The 18,970-nt window shown below is 37.4% G+C and overlaps 1 protein-coding gene across 3 annotated transcripts in view; it reads left to right on the forward strand.

Moving 5' to 3' along the window:
* LOC146001758 (uncharacterized) overlaps nucleotides 1-18,970 on the forward strand; it is a 155,451-nt gene that overhangs the window by 111,594 nt on the left and 24,887 nt on the right. For 2 of the 3 annotated variants that reach the window (XM_083139474.1, XM_083139476.1), the window contains one exon: nucleotides 373-1,193. In XM_083139474.1, the coding sequence (XP_082995600.1) occupies nucleotides 373-1,150 (778 nt within the window). In that variant the 3' untranslated portion in view covers nucleotides 1,151-1,193. Of the gene's footprint in view, nucleotides 1-372; nucleotides 1,194-18,970 lie in introns of those variants that run through there. The other variant, XM_083139475.1, reaches the window with a different exon arrangement.

Consider the following 18,970-nt stretch of genomic DNA (forward strand, 5'->3'; position numbering starts at 1 on the left):
GCCAAAACTTCAAATTACTGGGATCGCATCATCAAGGAAGCAATAGCCATTCATAAAAAAAAAGAGAATGTTCATTGCAACACAGGGCTTGAACTGGACCCATCCTGGCTAGCGATAATTAACCAGAAACGTGAATGCGGCAGACACAGTATCTGATTGGTCCACCATATTCACCAGGTTGACGCTCAGACTGCTCTTCTACCCCGAAGATGAGAGTGACATTAGCTCTTGAAAGCGTGAAATATATTCCACGACTCACCTGGTCGATAGCCCGAGAGAATCTTGTTATCATTCGTCGCCAGGAAAGCTTCAAGACTTATTTCAGTGACACAATTGTTTCTAAAACCAATGCATGCTTTTGTCTCGTTACAGATGCAGGGAGTGGTGTTTAAGGAGTGGCAGAGATGATTTCCTGGAACTTTCGGAAAAGCAGTTGCGAAATCGAAGAATTTGTGCTAATCATTTTGACAATTCAGCATTCATGAATACATTACGAAATTCTTTGATGCACACAGCTGTGCCAGTGCAAAACACTAACTACAATGTGCTACAGCCCCTTCCTGAAAATCAACAGAACTGTATTCTGGATGCAGAAAGAGAAACTTCATCGGTAGAAGAAAACTGTGGTGAGGAACAACCCTCAACAGATGATGAACACGTAAGGGCTGAAGATTGCAATTTACATATTGAAGAAGTGCACAGCATGCATGCATGTGACACAAGCAATATTGACATAAACATCCCATCTGCAGTACTACAAACAGACAAGGAGACTGTGGAAGATTTAAATGTCTGCAGTGGAGTAGAACGACTCAAAAGAAGATTAAGAAAGCAGACTATTCTGTTATCAAGAAAGAGTGCTGAAATTTCACGCCTTAGGAAGAAGATGAAAAACCATAGGCACTCGAAAGGTTATCTTTTGACAGAATTGTCAAAGTTCATTGAAGGTGCACCTTTTACATTCCTAAGAATGCAGCTCATGCATACAGAATGCAACCCTTGGACAGAAGATGAGAAAGAACTCTCTCTGGCAATGTATTTCAAGGCTCCAGAACTGTATAATTTCCTAATTAAGGAAGGATTTAAGCTTCCCAGTGTCTGTACAATCAGGAAGTGGGTGAGTAAAATAGAATTAAAAATGTTGATGTGAAATACATTTCATAAAATACAAAGGTTTATGCAATGCCAGAAAGTTAGAGGGAATGTACAATCCTGCTAGATGAAATGACATTATGCAAGTGGGTGGAACATGATATGAAGAGTGACTTAGTGGAAGGACTTGAAGCTCTAGGTCTTGTGGGGCATAGCAGGAAGTTCACAACATAAGTTTCGGTATTCACGTCACATGGGTTAATTGTAAAGTGGAAAGTGTCTGTCATATTTCCTCTCTTGCAGTTCAGTAAATGTACAAAACCTTAGCATGGTTATAAGAGATGTAGTAGAGAAGGTAAAGGGAACCGGCTTCAAAGTGAGGGCACTCATTTGTGATCATGCCCAACTAACAGGGCATGTCTTAGACAAAAGGATGTTTCTGTTGACAAGCCGATCTTTACAGTGAAGGGGGAAACTGTTTACATAATTCACGATATACTACAGTTTGATGAGAAGGGACTTCTTCCCAATGAAGATAAATGATCTCTTTGATTATTGAAATAGCCGTTCCCCAAGTTGTGGAAATCCTCATAAGAGAGTTCACCTCAAGTAGAAAAATCTTAGGAAATCATCCAATTGGCTCAACATTTGGAAGATGAGAGTAAAACACTGCCATGTTTCATAGGACTGCAACAAACAGTTGCAAACATCCTGTTACTATGGGGAATTAGAGAAGAATGAAAGTGAGTTCCCAGGGTGGCTACTCATCGGGAATTCTGCGTTAATTTTTCTCCATAGACGTGAAAAATTGCAAATTTATTAATCCAAATCCCATTGAATGTATATTCGAGTCTTGAGTATGTGAAATGACAAATGTAAACAAGATGAAAACAAGATGTTTACATTTGCCATTTCACGTACTCAAAACTCAAACATACAATCAATGGGATTTGGATTAATAAATTTGCAATTTTTCACGTCTATGGAGAAAAGTTTACGCAGAATATATCCCCACCACTCACAGTTCTCGACAAGCCTGCCGAAAGAACTACCTTCATATTTTTTTTTTTTGTCACTGTCAACAATTTTTTTCTGGACCTGGCAACACTTGAGGTCTCGCTAATGCTTCGTTCTTGTCACAAAGTTCTACACCGTTTCTCTACTACTGAAGATGTGACATACCATCACGAAAGTTTGAAGTTTTTCTGCGTCTGGTGAGTGTTTCCTCTCTCCTCTTTCAATTTTTATTTAGCCCTTGTGGCCCTCCTTCCTTTTATCCAATTTTTCTGACTTTGGAATGAATCCTTTCATGTACAACTCTATTCAACTGAATTGCCTACGATCCCTCATTGTTTTCCATGCCAAGGCCATATCCCGTTCACGTTTCCTGCACTCATGCTTGATATTTGGCCTAACACCTTAAAGCCGCACACCCAAACTGCCTTTTTCAGCTATGCACCCAAGTATTAAACCCACTAGCGAGATACTTTGCTATTGAGCTAACCCACATCATGTACCGATCCCAGCTTAATTGCACCCAGGAACTGTCCTTGTTCATCAAATCCCTAACAAAAATCCTTTTGTTGACCCCAGGTGACTGCCACCAAAAATTTGATTCTTTCTGGCATGCAACCCATTCTATCACAAACGACCTTAGCAACAAACACCTACACAAACTGTCCAACCTCTGCCACCATGCTTTTCAGGCTGGCTGAACTCTCCCCCTTCCACCTCAATTCACTCCAAAATCCATATGCCCTCTACTGCCTGACACTCCCTTGCCATTACCCCCTCCTCCAGCACCACTACAAAACCCCCCAAAACACCAAAGCTGCAGCCATAATTCTCGCACTTTGGAAAACAACCAGTTCACGGACAAACCCACCCCCACCAGACCCATGGTCACCAACGACTCTAACCTACCCCAACACAACCAAACTGTAATAAATTTGTCCAACCACTATCTCACCTCTACCGAAATTGATATTCTATCCAAACACCTCACCTTCTCCCCCACAACTTCCCACAACCAATTCCGTCTCCTCTTCGATATCCACACCTTTGCCAGACACTTCAGATGGCAACACTTCTGGGCAAAAAAAAACCTCCCCCGGATGACGACTAATGAAGCCTCCACCAATTTTGCCCACCACTTCCTTCAGAAAATGAACACTCTCCCACCATTACCTGCTAACACCATCCTTGCCACCATCGATGTGACTTCTCTCTACACCAACATACCTCACTTACATGGCCTCCGCTCCATAGAATCCTTCCTCAACAACAGACCAAAACCCCACAACCCCAGCACTAATTTCCTGACCCATGCAGCTCACCTTGTCCTCACGTGCAACAACTTCACCTTTGAGGACAAGCACTATCTTCAAATCTGGGGCACAACTATAAGTACCAGAATGACCCCATCCTATGCCAACCTTTTCATGGGCAAACTTGAAAAAGAGTTCCTGGAGACCCAATCCCTCAAACCTCTCCTCTGGCTCCATTTCATTGATGACATCTTCATGCTCTGGACACATGGAAAACCTTCCTAGACCAACTATACCACTTCAGCTCCATCAATTCCACCTGGACCCACTCTACAAACTAAAACACCTTCCTGGATGTGGATGTGCACATGAAGGAAGGACATCTGGAAACCTCTATCCACATCAAACCTACCAAACATACAATACCTACACTTCTCCAGCTCCCATCCTTTCCACACCAAGAAAGCCATCGCATTCTCCCTGGCCCTCAGAGGTCAACACCCCACTGACCTCCCAACAGAACTATAACCTCCGCCTACACCAAGCCTTGACCAACAGTGGATATCCTTCCACCGTGGTTACCAAACAAATATCCTGAGCTGCTCATAAACTTTTAAACTTAAACTTTTATCCTCTCACATAATATGTATGAAACAAAGTTACAAAAAACAAACAAAAAGAAAACAGTAACTTTGCCTGTAGTATTCTGTGGATGTGAAACTTGGTCCATTGCATTAAAAGAGGAACATAAATGAAGAGTATTTGAACATAGAATCCTTAGAAAAATATTTGGACCTAAAAGGGATGAGGATACAGGTGATTAGAGATGGTTACATAATTTAGAATTGTATAATTTGTATTCATGTCCAGATATTATTAGAATGATTAAATCAATAAGACATAGGTGGGCAGTTCACGTGGCACGAATTGGAGAAGAAAGAAGAGTTTACAGGATTCTTGTTGGTAAACCTGATGGTAAGAGACCTGTAGGAAGACCAAGACGAAGATGGAGGGATAACGTTGAGATGGACCTAAAGGAAATCGGTCAGGATAGAAAAGATTGGATTGATTTTGCCCAGGATAGGGACAGATGGAAGGCTTGTGTTGCTGCAGCCATAAACCTTCGAGTTTAGAAATGCTAGAAAGTGAGTGAGTTACTTCAGCTGAGTACGTTTCAGCCTTCAAGATCTGATGAATTACGAACTTGCAAGTAAAGAAACCACCCGTTGCTGACATGTTATGAACCACGTGTTGTAACAACATTGCTGTTTTTGTTTCTTAATGACTAAATAAGTCGTAATGATGTGACATGGGTTTGACGTCACTCAAAAAAATATAAATCTTCTGAAAACACTACAGTTCCAACTTTTGCATATTGATATTAAATATACATACTGTACATATACATGTATTCAAAATATCGAACTTGGTTCAGTGGTTCCCGGCTAGTCACAACTATATGAAGACGATAAGAGAGTCATCATGTTGGGAGGCTCCACCTTAAAATGACTGACATAAAATGCATGGCTATGTTCTTACTGGAGGAGCCTAGATATAAACTCTGGAGTACACCAAAATTCCTTCTTATTTGGTACAAGGGATTCATTTATTAAAGCTTGACATGTGATGAAAACAGCACGTGCCCATCAGACTACAACGTATGTACTCTACAAACTGCATAAGGATGTATACCTTGTCAATTGGAACACAGAACCTGACTCACCTGACTCAAGATATCCCAATTTGGGAGACTAGTGCATGCAAGGAACTAAAAAAGCCCAAAGCTCTCAGTGTAACAAATTGAGAGAGAACTTCACATTGTTTACCTGGAAAAGAGCCTTCATGAAATAAACTTCTTTTTATACATCAAAACTTTCTGCAATCTGCAGTGGGTTTTTCACGCTCAAGACCATTACAACTAAGCACAGAGTACTATACTCTGTCCCGGGAATCTATGGAGCAAGCGAGCGAAAGTAAGTCTCTGCGTAAGAGGGGCTCGAACAATGAAATTTTGCATGGACGGCAAAAGGGACTGCAGTTACCAGCTGTTTGCATCAGCGTGTACTGCTTTGCTTGCTTTCTCCCCTTCTTTTCCATTATGCGTGGGATTGCTCCAAAGATTCCCTGGATAGAGTATAGCTGTTTGGTGTTGAATGGGACATCTTGCCTGTGTTATGTTATCCAAATGTGAAGGATATGAATTTAAAACCTGATCAAAAAAGGGAACTGATGTAATGAGAAATTCATTACAAAATATGGTGTAAAACAAATGTCAGTATTTTCGTATCATCAATTACAATGAATGCTTTTTTCTCTCAAATAATAAAACAATTTTACAGAATTTCAATTACTTCTACTTTCAGAAATCAAATTGGGTTGTACATACATTGAATTTATCTTAAAAATGTTATTTAAGGTAAATTTATAAATACAAAAAATAGTATTTTAAGGGTTTAGTTCATCTAAAGTCTCCTAACAAACATTTCGTAAGGTTACCAAATATACAATATTACTGTATGGTTCGAGAATTATTAAGACTTTTAACTCGGAATTATTCACATAAAGTATTATAGTGAGTTTTTCTACAAGACCACTATTTTTATTTTTCAAAAATAGATTTATTGATATATTAAGAAACCTTACACTATTAGGAGCATTTCTGCAAAATCCTGAAGTTGACAGGTGCCATCGTTCCTGAGATATATCACATCAAAAGTATCCAATATGGCGGACTTTTATCAAGATGGCGGCCATCAGCATGCAGATGACGATTGGCTACTCAACTGAACATGTCTTAAGTGGTATAACAATTGATTCTACCAAGTCTCATGCTTTTATCGAAAAGTCAATGATTCTGAACTTAACCGCCAGACTGTGATAAAGACACACTTTTTTGGTGCTGTCCTCCATTTGGAGACACATTTTATGGTGCATCTTTCATTAAAATATATTAAAACTGATATCGTTTTAAAGCTTATAGCTTAGGCTACAACATTTATTCGAAACAATTTTTTGTCATTTAATTTGTTAAAGGTTACAATGCAAAAACTTCAGAAAGTACTAGAAAAATCACTTTTTGAAGATTATTTTTTTAAATTATGGCAAAACCACCAACAATAACTGAAAGTCTGCAAAATTGATGTTTGGGGGGCGCTCGGGGGGGGGGGGGAGCAACGTGAGGAGGGGCGGAGACTTTTGGGATTTTGCACAACTAGTAGCATTCTAACAACTGACCAAAATTCTTATGGAATTATTCCCGACATGAAACCTTTATTGTGTAAAGTTTGATGGATCAAAAATAATAATAAGCTACCAAAATTAGTGTTATTATGATTATTAGAGGCCATGATCAAAGGATTAATACTCGAAGAACCATTACAAAATGACTGAAGTTGGAAAGTGTCGGAAGGTATTTGCCACGTTGTTCGCAGCACCTCAATTTCATTTAATTCAGACTGGACCCAATATAACACCTAACCAAGAAATGGGTGGTTGCTTACAACAAGATAACCCAAGTTTAGGCTTTGCATTCACATAAAATTCACCTGTAAAGAAAAGAATGCGGCACGAAAATCTCAAGTTGCGCACGCATAAACAATAGTATAGCGATTGTTAATGTTAGTTCCTTCACCTCCTAACTACACACATATGTATGCCCACACTTGTTGGATATTTTCGTGACAAGGTTAAATTATATGACACGTACTTCAATTTTACAACTACTTCAACAATTTTATTCACTTATGCATTCATTTAACAATAACAATTTACTTATTTCATGTATTCGTCCAGTAGTGATTGCTTTCAATAATAACAATTTACAACAAGAAAGCTAAATGATCGCTTTGGTTTTCTTAGTATTTTTACATTCCTTAAATTTCAACAATTTGTTCTTTTAATTCAACACGACTACATAACAATGAACCTATATTTTGTAAAACTGTTACATTGCCTAACATACATGCTTAGCTCAAAATCAATTCTTAATTTTGTCCAGCAAAATAGGGTTTTATAGATAAGCCTTCAACCCTTGTATTGGCGTGTTATAAATCGTGGGTTAGCGACCTTGGCTTTTCCTTTTTTTTTTTTTTACATTACTCTTATTATGTAAATTAGACATGTAAAAAGTGAGAATGAAAGTTAAATGCTCATGAGGAAGGAAGGTTATGGGGATTTTACTTTCTTTTGAATCGAGATACCGATGCCAGAACAATACGTCGTAAATAAGCACTGTCGCGGTTTCCCAGAATATATTTTTCATGACGGTTGATTTTCCTTTTTAACTCTTCTGAAGTTAACAACAATTGCGGTTGGCACTTAAATTCTGTTTTCTTGTATAGTTAATAATTTAGGTTCATGGTTTTTTTCCATTTATGACAATTTGCCAATTTATGCAAAGTTCATACTAGCAAACTCTCATGTTCAAAACTAAGCATTTTTGTGAAATTCACTCAAGCAAACATATATATATAGAGAGAGATTTGTTTCATCTGCTTATCAATGGAACAATGCAGAGTTAAATCACGCAATACTCAAATATAAAAAATGGGTCCATGGGGTTAGGGGGTTCCACTTGCACTATCTCACGTAATTCAAAACTCTGGCAACTTGTGTATGTCACGTTACGCAACTAAATACTGTGGGATGCATTTTTAAGATGTAATTTTCATACCTTTTCTTTTTGAAGTTTTTCGAGATGTCCTGTGGTGTTTGGTTGGGCTTCAGTCCTGTATAGTGCAAACGCCGAACGTGTTGATCAACCAGGGAGAATTTGACCGATCTTTCGTGTTTCCTTCCACGCGTATTCTTTGTGCATCTGGATATTACATGTTACGTCAGACGTTCATATAGACGGTGTTAAAGGCGGAGCTACTGCAGAGCATGCGCACTCGTCTGGTCCCCCTCGAACATCCAGTTACGCTTACGATGCTATGGACGTTAATATGAAAGGGCAAAGTGGAGTTTCTTTTACAAGGAAATAGGGTGTCAGCTGTGTAGCATATGGTTGCACAGTTCGATCGGGAACAAATTTATTGAGACAAGTATCACTTCGTAGGTTTCCGAAGGACGTAGAGAGATGAAACCTGTTGATACAAGCAGAACGAGAAAGGATTGGTACCCAGAAAGGACTTTTACGACTTGCTTTTTGATACAAGCATGTTGATCGTTTATCTGCGTATTGTGTTGTGGTGAAAAGCATGCCTCTTAGTGAGGTTTCAAACCAAAGCGACATGCGACAGCAGTGGTTCGTACCGAAGTAACAAGCGACACAGGTCCATTTAGTCTATAAATAAGCATTTACCGCTCATGGGAAATCAAGTCTCAGGCGGCACAATACATTGGGAATGTGAGTAACACGTGCAGCTTGTCGTGTCGCTTCGGTTCGAAAAATTTCATTGATCACTGAGGATTCACTTTATTTTAAGTGACATGGAGATTACACACCGAAGCGACAAGCAACAGCCCCTTTACTCTATTATTCGCGTATTTTTGCAACATATATTCAGAATTGATAGGCTAATAATTATCCCAAATAATATATGCAACGTTTTCATTGTTTTTCAAATCCAAAATGGCTAGGATTTTTACTATCTTTCAAGCAAATTTTGTTGTTTATGTACAAGTTAAATACATTTCTTCTTAATATCGATTTTTGTTCAACAATGTACAAGATTGAAGTAATTTGTCTTCGTTATAAACTAAATCTTTATTTAATCATTTTTATGTGGAAGGGCAAATATGATTTATTTGATAAAATCAGTTTAGTTATTTCTATATAGTTTAATATTGTAATATTATAGCAAAGTATTTCTCCCTCGTTTTCAATAAAATATCGTTTTCCTATTGGCTGTTTATGTTAGGAGTGGGGGAACCACGCTTCGTGTTCTTGGCGATGTAAAAACTTCCACGTTGGCATTTCTAATTGTTGCCAACCTGAACTTTAGCTTACTCTCGCTAATTAACATTGATGTGTTATATAAATTATCAGTTTTTCTTGTTTTATTTTATGTTATGAGTTTGTATTTGTAAGTTAGAACAATCTGTTATGCTGCGCCTCGTGCTTGAGGTACCAGTTGAGGTCTTGCTATTAACGGTGAAGGCAGTGTGCAGACTCTCGTGTTAAATAAATTGCTTATCACTGCCTGCGAGTGTGCACGACCCAACAAATTATAACTTTTAACTTGCATGAATCAGTATGTATGCATGCGATTCGTGATTAAAGATTTTGGACATTTTAATTATAAAGTATTTGAATTGAATGTCGCAATTCTGTGGTTTCCTTCCTGGAGGAAGGGTGGATCCCTGGGTGAGAACTGGTGCTCCCAACTGACAGCCGTAGCAAGGAGCGGTGTGTTGCTAATTCGGATCTCCATACCCTAGAGTTACGAGTGGTGGCACGTTGCAAAAGGAAGCTTTCAGACTGCAGTGATACGTTTCTCTTGGAAACCAACATTAAAAAATAAATAACACCTTCCGAACGACAAATTGCAGGTGTCGCTTGTCGCTCGGACTGGGCCGTTTTATCAATGCCGTGCATTGTGTGCCCCGGCCTGTTATTTGCGCAAGCATCACTGGTAAATGGTTTGCTTTAGATTGAATGCTTCTGTGCGAAATCCCGATATCACTTGTCGATTCAGTCTGAAAACTCCTTTGTTGCTTGAAGTAAATTCGTGCAAGTGAAAGTTGCATGCCATATCATAGGTTTTCCCTAAATCCCTCAGGCAGAAAGGCGACGTTGAAAGCACATATATTCACTAACATTTGTTATGTGTCATTACTTCTGCAGATTTGTTGGCAAAGATTCACTTAAGAATACTTTATAATATAATAGTATCACTAGTTTTATTTTTTATAGAATTATTTTTTCCGTCACTTTTCCATTTACAAAATAATTGAATATATCTAAATGTTCGTCGTGCGTGTACATGAGATACTTGTATTACATAGTGTGCTATACGACTGGAGGCCACAAAGACACATATTTTAATGATCTGCTCTGCAGTTAATCATCCGATGGATTCTACACGTCCACTCCTTCATAGTAGAACTTTATATACCTTTCTTGACTATCGTCGCACCACTAATGAAAATAAGCGCTCATTTCTTACTTCGTATGCCAGTGAGTCTGCACTGGCAACAACGGGGACTTGCCTAAACCGGAAGTTCCGGGGGGACCGGGCAAGACCTCACCAATGTTTATGTTTACATTTTTAACACGGTCTATTACACTGGGGAACACAATAAAGATTTTATTTTGCGGCATAAAGTTTAATAACAGTTTCAGCACACAAAACAGCTGTGATTGCCAATTGTATGATTGGTTCAGTTGAATTGACTCCAGTTAAAAAAATAAACACACCATGGAAAATGTAGGAGGTAAAATTACTCTACGCTTTTCTCGGTAATATCAAAATTTGATAATGGTCTGAAATTCCTATTAAGAAACTTATTTATTTATTTGTAAATTGTTGCTAGGTAACTTATGAAGCATTGCTAAGCATTATATCGGACACTCAACAAAGCTTAAGGAAGAATACCAAAACATAAAAATGGTTTTAGAAAAAAATTGAATATGCTGAACATAAGTGGCTCATGTGTGTGTGGATTTGAAGATGGTGAAATTTTTACTAGGACAGCAAAGTGGGTACACAAAGTATCCCTGTTTCCTATGTTTGTGGGATAGTCGTGCTAGAGAAAAGCATTGGACGATAAAAGTTTGGCCCCCAAGGGAAAATATTAGTGGGAAAAGCTAATATCATTCATGAACCGCTGATAGATAAGGACAAAATCATCCTTCCGCCACTGCATATTAAACTTGGGTTGATAAAACAGTTTGTCAAGGCCTTAGATACAAGTGTTGATTGTTTCAAATATATATGCCACACTTTTCCAGGACTAAGTATAGAAATATTGAAGGCAGGAATCTTTGAGAGACCACAAATTCGTACACTTAGAAATGATGCCAATTTTACAACTTACATGTCTTAAATCGAATCTGAGGCCTGGCTGAGCTTTGTGTCCGTCGTCAAAAACTTTTTGGGGAATCACAGAGCAGAAAAGTACCCCGATATAGTTGGAAATATGTTGAAAAATTTTGAGAAATTGGGAGCTAATATGAGTGTGAAGATACATTTTCTACATAGCCACATTGACAGATTCCCTGAGAACCTTGGTGATTTTAGTGAAGAATGGGGAGAAAAGTTCCATCAGGATATAAGGATAATGGAAGAAAGGTACCAGGGACGGTGGGATTGCCACATGATGGCCGACTACTGTTGGAGCTTACAGAGGGATTGTCTTAAAAAGCAATACAGCAGGAAATCGTATAGAAAACGTTTCACATAGTTTGTTACTTCATTGTGTACATATTTTCTTAATTATTATGATCATAGGCCTATATAAATTTATTTTTATAATAATGATTGTAATCACAAAAAGAAATATTAAATTGTTGTTGGAAGTTCATTTATATGTATGTCTTATGTTTCCGCCATTTTGGTTTAGTGCATTTATTTCATAAATTAGAGCCAATTCAGGAAATATATTATTATATCATTATTCAGCAGCATGAAATTGCCCTAAATTAGCTCTCAAACACTGTGCCGCAATTTCACTGTTCCCCAGTGTTATGTATTAGTTCATGAGGCTGCTTATATAAAAAATGCTTGAATAGTACTCCCCATGTATCGCTATTGCTTAGAATGGCAAAGTCCCCGTGGTACGAATCGAACTGCCGTTACTGGCAATTGCTACTTCTCCTTGTGATGCGTGATACAAACTCTGGTGTGTTTCAGCTGTGACTGCTGGCTTCACACGGCACTTCCGAGTTACGTCATGCGAACCTGGCATGATTAAGGAATCAGCTGCAGAGCGTAACAGGTGCTGACAGCTACAGCGAGTTTAGTGAACTACGTCACTTTACGTTCGTAATCAGAGCGGAATACCCGCAAATACCACACAGTGGTGAAGATTGTAGAATTTTCGGTAATTTATACAAATGAACTAGGTTTATTACAGAAAAACGCTACAAATCTCCCTGTTCTGGCAAGAAAGGAATAACCTTTGAGCATTATTCCAATCTAAGAAATTATTCCATATGAAATTCAATAAAATATACCCAAAATATCACAGAATTTGTACAGTACAGAATAAATATACCTTTTTTTACAAACTAGCACCCATTATTCCAATCTCTTATTTGAATTCAACAAAGCGAACAAAATGCAAAATTAGTACCATAATATAAACACAGAATATACATATAATAAAGAAAAGCCATATATAAAAATATGCCAATATAGCATTATAACTTAATATGAATAAATATGTAAAAGGAAACAATCTATATATGTAATTCAAAAGATAAATAACAATGAATGACTTAATTAATTTGATTTGATGACTAGTAGTGGAAAGGTATTGTTTCACCGACCATCATTGTAGGTATGTGTAATATTTAGCCTCAGTTGTGACATATTTTGATGATTTTTTTATGGATTTTACTGCCTTTGACGATGTTCTAGCCCTATTTTTTGCTCAGTCTTGTTTTTGAGACTTTTCTTGTAAGGTGGTGGAGCTCATCTTTGTAGGTATGCCATGATCTTACGTGATATAACTTAACCTATTCACTTTTTTACAGCCTTTTACGGGTTAAAATAACCTACAAAGTGTAAAATGATTGTTTCTACGCAACTCTTGTAGGTGGACTTAGTATTTAACCTCAGTTGTGACATATTTTGATGATTTTTTTTATGGATTTTATAGCATTTGACGATGTTCTAGCCCTATTTTTTGCTCAATCTTATTTTGGGACTTTTTTGGTAAGGTGGTTCAACGTAAACGCCTACGGGCCCTCAGCGTAAACGGCTACGCCTCCTTTTGCACGATGTATGTTGTGGCAATAGGTTCAATGCCCCCACTACTACTTTTGGAGGAGGAGCTTCGCAGTGTTGCCAAATTACTCCACAAAAATTTCACCACATGATATTTCACAGGCGAAGCTAACTTACAAATAGAAGTTGTTACTACTCAGTATTGCCATAAATTTCTATAGTAGAGCGATTTTTTTTTTTTAAATTTTGCCATATGATATTTCACAGGCGAGGCTAATCTACAAATAGGAGTTGACAGCGATCTATGCTGTAATATTTTGTAGTCTTCTAAGATGATAGGTATGCAGTAAGGTGGAGAGTTAGTGAGTACGCTAACTGGTAATAGTGGTGGTGCGGTGTTGATGCTCTTGTTACCCCCTCCCCCCTGTTTATTTCTAGCATACTGATCTATTGCATGCTAACCAAAAAAAAAAATCTTAAGCAATATTGGGAGACAGGCTTTTTTTTTTTTGTAATGCCACGGACGGAAATATGCATACCTCTGTCTTCCACATGATGTAATGCAATTTGAGGGGAAGAGGGTCAATTAACCTTATGGCTGACAATATTTCTATAAAATAACAATTCCTATGAACTCTGTAAATTTCCGAGCATATGTTGTATTCATATTTTTACTTATCTTCGAGTGTACATTACAAATCTGCAAACAGATTTTGGCTATCTCGTACCGTTTAAGAGATAAACCTACTTCCGGTCGCCATTTTGGATTTCCGAGCATAGGTTGTATTCACACTTTTACTTATCTTCGAGTGTACATATCTGCAAACAGATTTTGGCTATCTCGTACCGTTTAAGAGATAAACCTACTTCCGGTCGCCATTTTGGATTTCCGAGCATAGGTTGTATTCACACTTTTACTTATCTTCGAGTGTACATTACAAATCTGCAAACAGATTTTGGCTATCTCGTACCGTTTAAGAGATAAACCTACTTCCGGTCGCCATTTTGGATTTCCGAGCATAGGTTGTATTCACATTTTTACATATCTTCGAGTGTACATTACAAATCTGCTAACAGATTTTGGCTAACTCGTACCGTTTAAGAGATAAACCTACTTCCGGTCGCCATTTTTAATTTCTGAGCATAGGTTGTATTCATACTTTTACATATCTTCGAGTGTACATTACAAATCTGCAAACAGATTTTGGCTATCTCGTACCGTTTAAGAGATAAACCTACTTCCGGTCGCCATTTTGGATTTCCGAGCATAGGTTGTATTCACATTTTTACATATCTTCGAGTGTACATTACAAATCTGCTAACAGATTTTGGCTATCTCGTACCGTTTAAGAGATAAACCTACTTCCGGTCGCCATTTTTAATTTCTGAGCATAGGTTGTATTCATACTTTTACTTTTCTTCGAGTGTACATTACAAATCTGCAAACAGATTTTGGCTAACTCGTACCGTTTAAGAGATAAACCTACTTCCGGTCGCCATTTTTAATTTCTGAGCATAGGTTGTATTCATACTTTTACATATCTTCGAGTGTACATTACAAATTCGCAAACAGATTTTGGCTATCTCTTACCGTTTAAGAGATAAACCTACTTCCGGTCGCCATTTTTAATTTCTGAGCATAGGTTGTATTCATACTTTTACATATCTTCGAGTGTACATTACAAATCTGCAAACAGATTTTGGCTGTTTCTCTCTGTTTTAGAGATATTCCAAAATATATATATATTTGAAGGGTCAGGGGGAAAAACGATGAATGTTCATTCGAGACGATTTGCTAGGAAATGAAAAAACAAAATATTTTTTTCCATAAGTACGTTAATATATGCCAAAATAATAATGCGTTTTTCAGGCACTTCTCATCGTTTCCCAACCAAGGCCGTTCTCATTCTTATAGTACAGCTTCTGAACTATCAGATGCCGTTGCGATCACAAAATGGGCGAAAAAATCGACATTCATCGTTTTTCCCCCTGGCCCTTCATTTGATAAGCGGCAACAACAGAGCCATCTCTGTGCAAATGTTGGAACTCGATGAATGCTTGAGGGGGACAAGTCATTTTTTTTCAGTACGTCAACATTTTTAACTCTTTTTGCCAGTGAATGGGTTAGGTGATTTGCAACGACGAAGGCCTTCTAGCAATACGAACTTAGCTTATGCCGGCGTAATTCGCTAAAATATCTTTAATTTACATATTTCTCATACCGCCGTATCTTGTTCTATTAGACCTCTTCAAGAAAATCGCCAATTAGTGAAAACTAATTGAGCACAACAGCGAAAGAGGTGCTAATAGGGCAAGCATACAATGATATGGGGATATGTGAATTGTCGGTTTCTTCGATTCAGATAAATCGATCCAATTGAAACTGGGATATTTTGAATTTTTTTTATATGATAGCTAAAATAACGGAGATTTTGATTGGCTAATAATTTATACGTGGTGTTTTCTGATTGGTTTAAGTAAGCAAGATTTCTATTGGCTCTATAAATCTATATAAGTCAGAGCACAGTGCTTATTTCTCACCTTTGCTGGATCGGCAGAGGAACCCACATCGCGGGGGATAGAACCTGAACGGGCTCCACCAAAGTATAGGAGACTAGAAGCATATAATTTGGCGGAAAAACCCAAGTAAGGTCATAGAGTTTTTCATAGGGAATAGTTTTATCAGGTTGGTAATAACCCATAAAATTTATTTTTTTAAAATTTTATATAAATAACATATCTGAAATTTCTATCGTTTGTTTGCTCATATTTTAAAGCATATAAAAAATGCAATCACCTACCTGTTTTACTCGCAAGAATGATAAGATCGAATGTGTCACTTGTGGGAAACTAATTTCAAAGAATAATTTATCGATACATAAGACAAGGTGTAACGGAGCAAATCGTTTGTTACATTCTAAAACCTGTGCTCAATGTGGAAAAGAAATTAGCATTCCAAATCTAAGTAGACATTTGAAAATTTGCAAACCATCAACCGGAGAAGGAACATTGAAAAGAAAAATTGATTATTCTGAAGCTGAAGCTTCTGCTCCAAAACAAATTAAGTTAAATAATAAATATAAACCAGTTAGGTCTGCATTTATTGGTCGACTTCAGGATTTATCATTTACGTCGGAAGCAGTCCGTGACGTTCCTAGTTTTTTGCGTGAAGTGAAAACTTTTGTACTGAATACTTTGAAAAGTAATCTTGAAAATAATTCCATAAAAGTATACGTTGATTTATTTTCCGAATATGAGAAAGTCGATGGTACAACAGAAGTTTTTTATCATCGTACCAAAAACCAGGCTCTTTATTTGGCAGATGTTGAAAGTTTGGACGAGTTTTACTCTAATCTGTCAAATGAGTTGATTATGAAACAAGACACTTTCGAGGCTATGGGGTCGGGATGGTCTTTATGTGGTAGTCCTCATACATTAACCGTTTACGTGAACACATTCATGCCTTTTTCTGCATCGAGTTACGTTCCTCTACCACCGACCATTCAAAGCAAGAAAGCAGTGTTAAATATTCAAAATAATGACTCAAAATGCTTTCTTTGGTGCATCTTGGCAGCTCTGTATCCTGTTCATTGGAAAAATAAACCAGAGCGAGTTAATCATTACAAGCAGTACGAGACAGAGTTTGAAAATGTAATGTCATGCATTGAATACCCCGTGGCATTGTCAGACATATCAAAGTTCGAGTCGCATGCACGAGATTCTGATGGAAAACGCATTGCTATTAATGTATATTCTTATACGTCAGAAAAACATCTTGTGCATCCCATCAGGATAAATGATATCAACGATAATAATGCTCATATAATTTATCTTCTTTTAATTTCAAACAACAATATTCACCATTACTGCCTTATTCGTTCACTATCACGACTAATCAGAAGTCAAGCAACGCAGTATGCAAATCACATCGAGGTTTGTCCAAGGTGTTTGACCACGTTTAATGATCGAAGAAAATTCAATCACCAAATATATACCGCACGGCAAATTGCTATTGAAAACGTGTCGAACATGAAATATATTGCGGTGACAACAAACCAGCTCGAATGTTGATGCCCAAAAAGAACGAAGTCGAAGAATTCAAAATGTACAAGGCTTTGTTTGAACATCCAGCTATTATCGTTGCAGATCTTGAATCATTTCTGAAACCACTGTTCTCCTACAAACCAAATCCAGATATTTCCTCCACAACGCCATACCAGCTTCATGAACCAAATAGTTTTGGTTACAATGTCATACGACAAGATGAAATAAATAAACCATATGTATACCGTGGACCGAATGTTATCGAACACTTTTTTGAAAAGATGGAAGAGGAGGTTGAGAAAATTGGCAGCTTCTTGCAAATATCCAAACCGATGAATTCGTTGACACCAGAGGAACAAAAAATATTTGATGAAACTGTCGAGTGTCCAGTGTGCAATCAATACTTCACAAACGAGAATCGTAAAGTGTTTCACCATTCGCACACAGACGGTCGTTTCATCAGCGGAATCTGTAATGCTTGCAACCTCAAAATTCAAAGGCCCAAATTTGTCCCCATATTTTTTCATAATGGATCGAATTACGATTTTCATCACTTAATTCGGAAACTTGGATATGATACACAAAAAATAGACATTCTTGCTCAAAATGAAGAACGATACATTTCTATAAGTAAGAAAGTTAAGATTTCGGGGACAAATGAAACCATAGAGATGAGGTTTCTTGACTAGTTCAGGTTTCTCTCTGCAAGTTTGGACGCACTAGCAAGTAAACTCTGTGACGAACAATTCAAAATTACGAAAGGTAGTTTTCCCAACATAGATATAAAACTGATTAGAAGTAAAGGGATTTATCCGTATGAATACGTAAACAATGAATCTAAATTTAATGACGACACTCTCCCTTCTCAAAACGAATTCTTCAGTCAACTGAGAAAAGCAGGAATTACAGACAAAGAATACGAGCATGCACAACTGTTGTGGGATAAACTAGAATGTAAAACATTCGGAGAATATCACAATGCATACTTGAAATTAGACGTAACAATACTTGCGGATGTTTTTCAAGCATTCAGGAAAACGTCAATGTCTATTTACAAGGTGGACCCTGCGCATTTCTTCAGCCTCCCGGGATTAGCGTGGTCTGCAATGTTGTTGCAAACAAAAATTAAGTTAGAATTATTAACAGATGTAGACATGTTACTTTTCATCGAGAGAGGGATTCGAGGTGGGATGGTGCAATGTGTACAGAGACATGCAGAAGCCAACAACATGCACATGGAAGAAAAATATGACGCAAATAAACCATCGAATTATATTTTTTACATCGACGTTAATAATCTCTATGGATATGCTATGGTACAGAAACTTCCTTATGGAGGTTTCGAATGGATAGAAACAACTTCCATAAATATTATTGATTTTGACGATTGTGAATTTGGTTTCTTTGCAGAAGTGGATATTGAATTTCCAGACAATTTGCATGATATTTTTTCCGATTTACCACCGGTACCCGAACTCAAATGTCCGCCTAATTCTAATCAACGCAAGCTTTTATTAACTTTTGAGAAAAAAGAAAGATATGTTCTCCATTACAAAAGTCTTCAGTTTTTGATTGCGATGGGTGTTAAAGTATTGGATATTAGAAGAGTCCTCAGGTTTAAACATTCCGAGTGGCTCAAACCATACATTGAAACAAACACACAACATAGAACAGTTGCCACTTCCGATTTAGACAAAGATTTTTTCAAATTGATGAATAATGCTGTATATGGCA

This window comes from Lepisma saccharinum, chromosome 17 (genome assembly GCF_977018435.1).
Source record: "Lepisma saccharinum chromosome 17, izLepSacc3.1, whole genome shotgun sequence".
In the NCBI taxonomy this organism is placed as follows: domain Eukaryota; kingdom Metazoa; phylum Arthropoda; class Insecta; order Zygentoma; family Lepismatidae; genus Lepisma; species Lepisma saccharinum.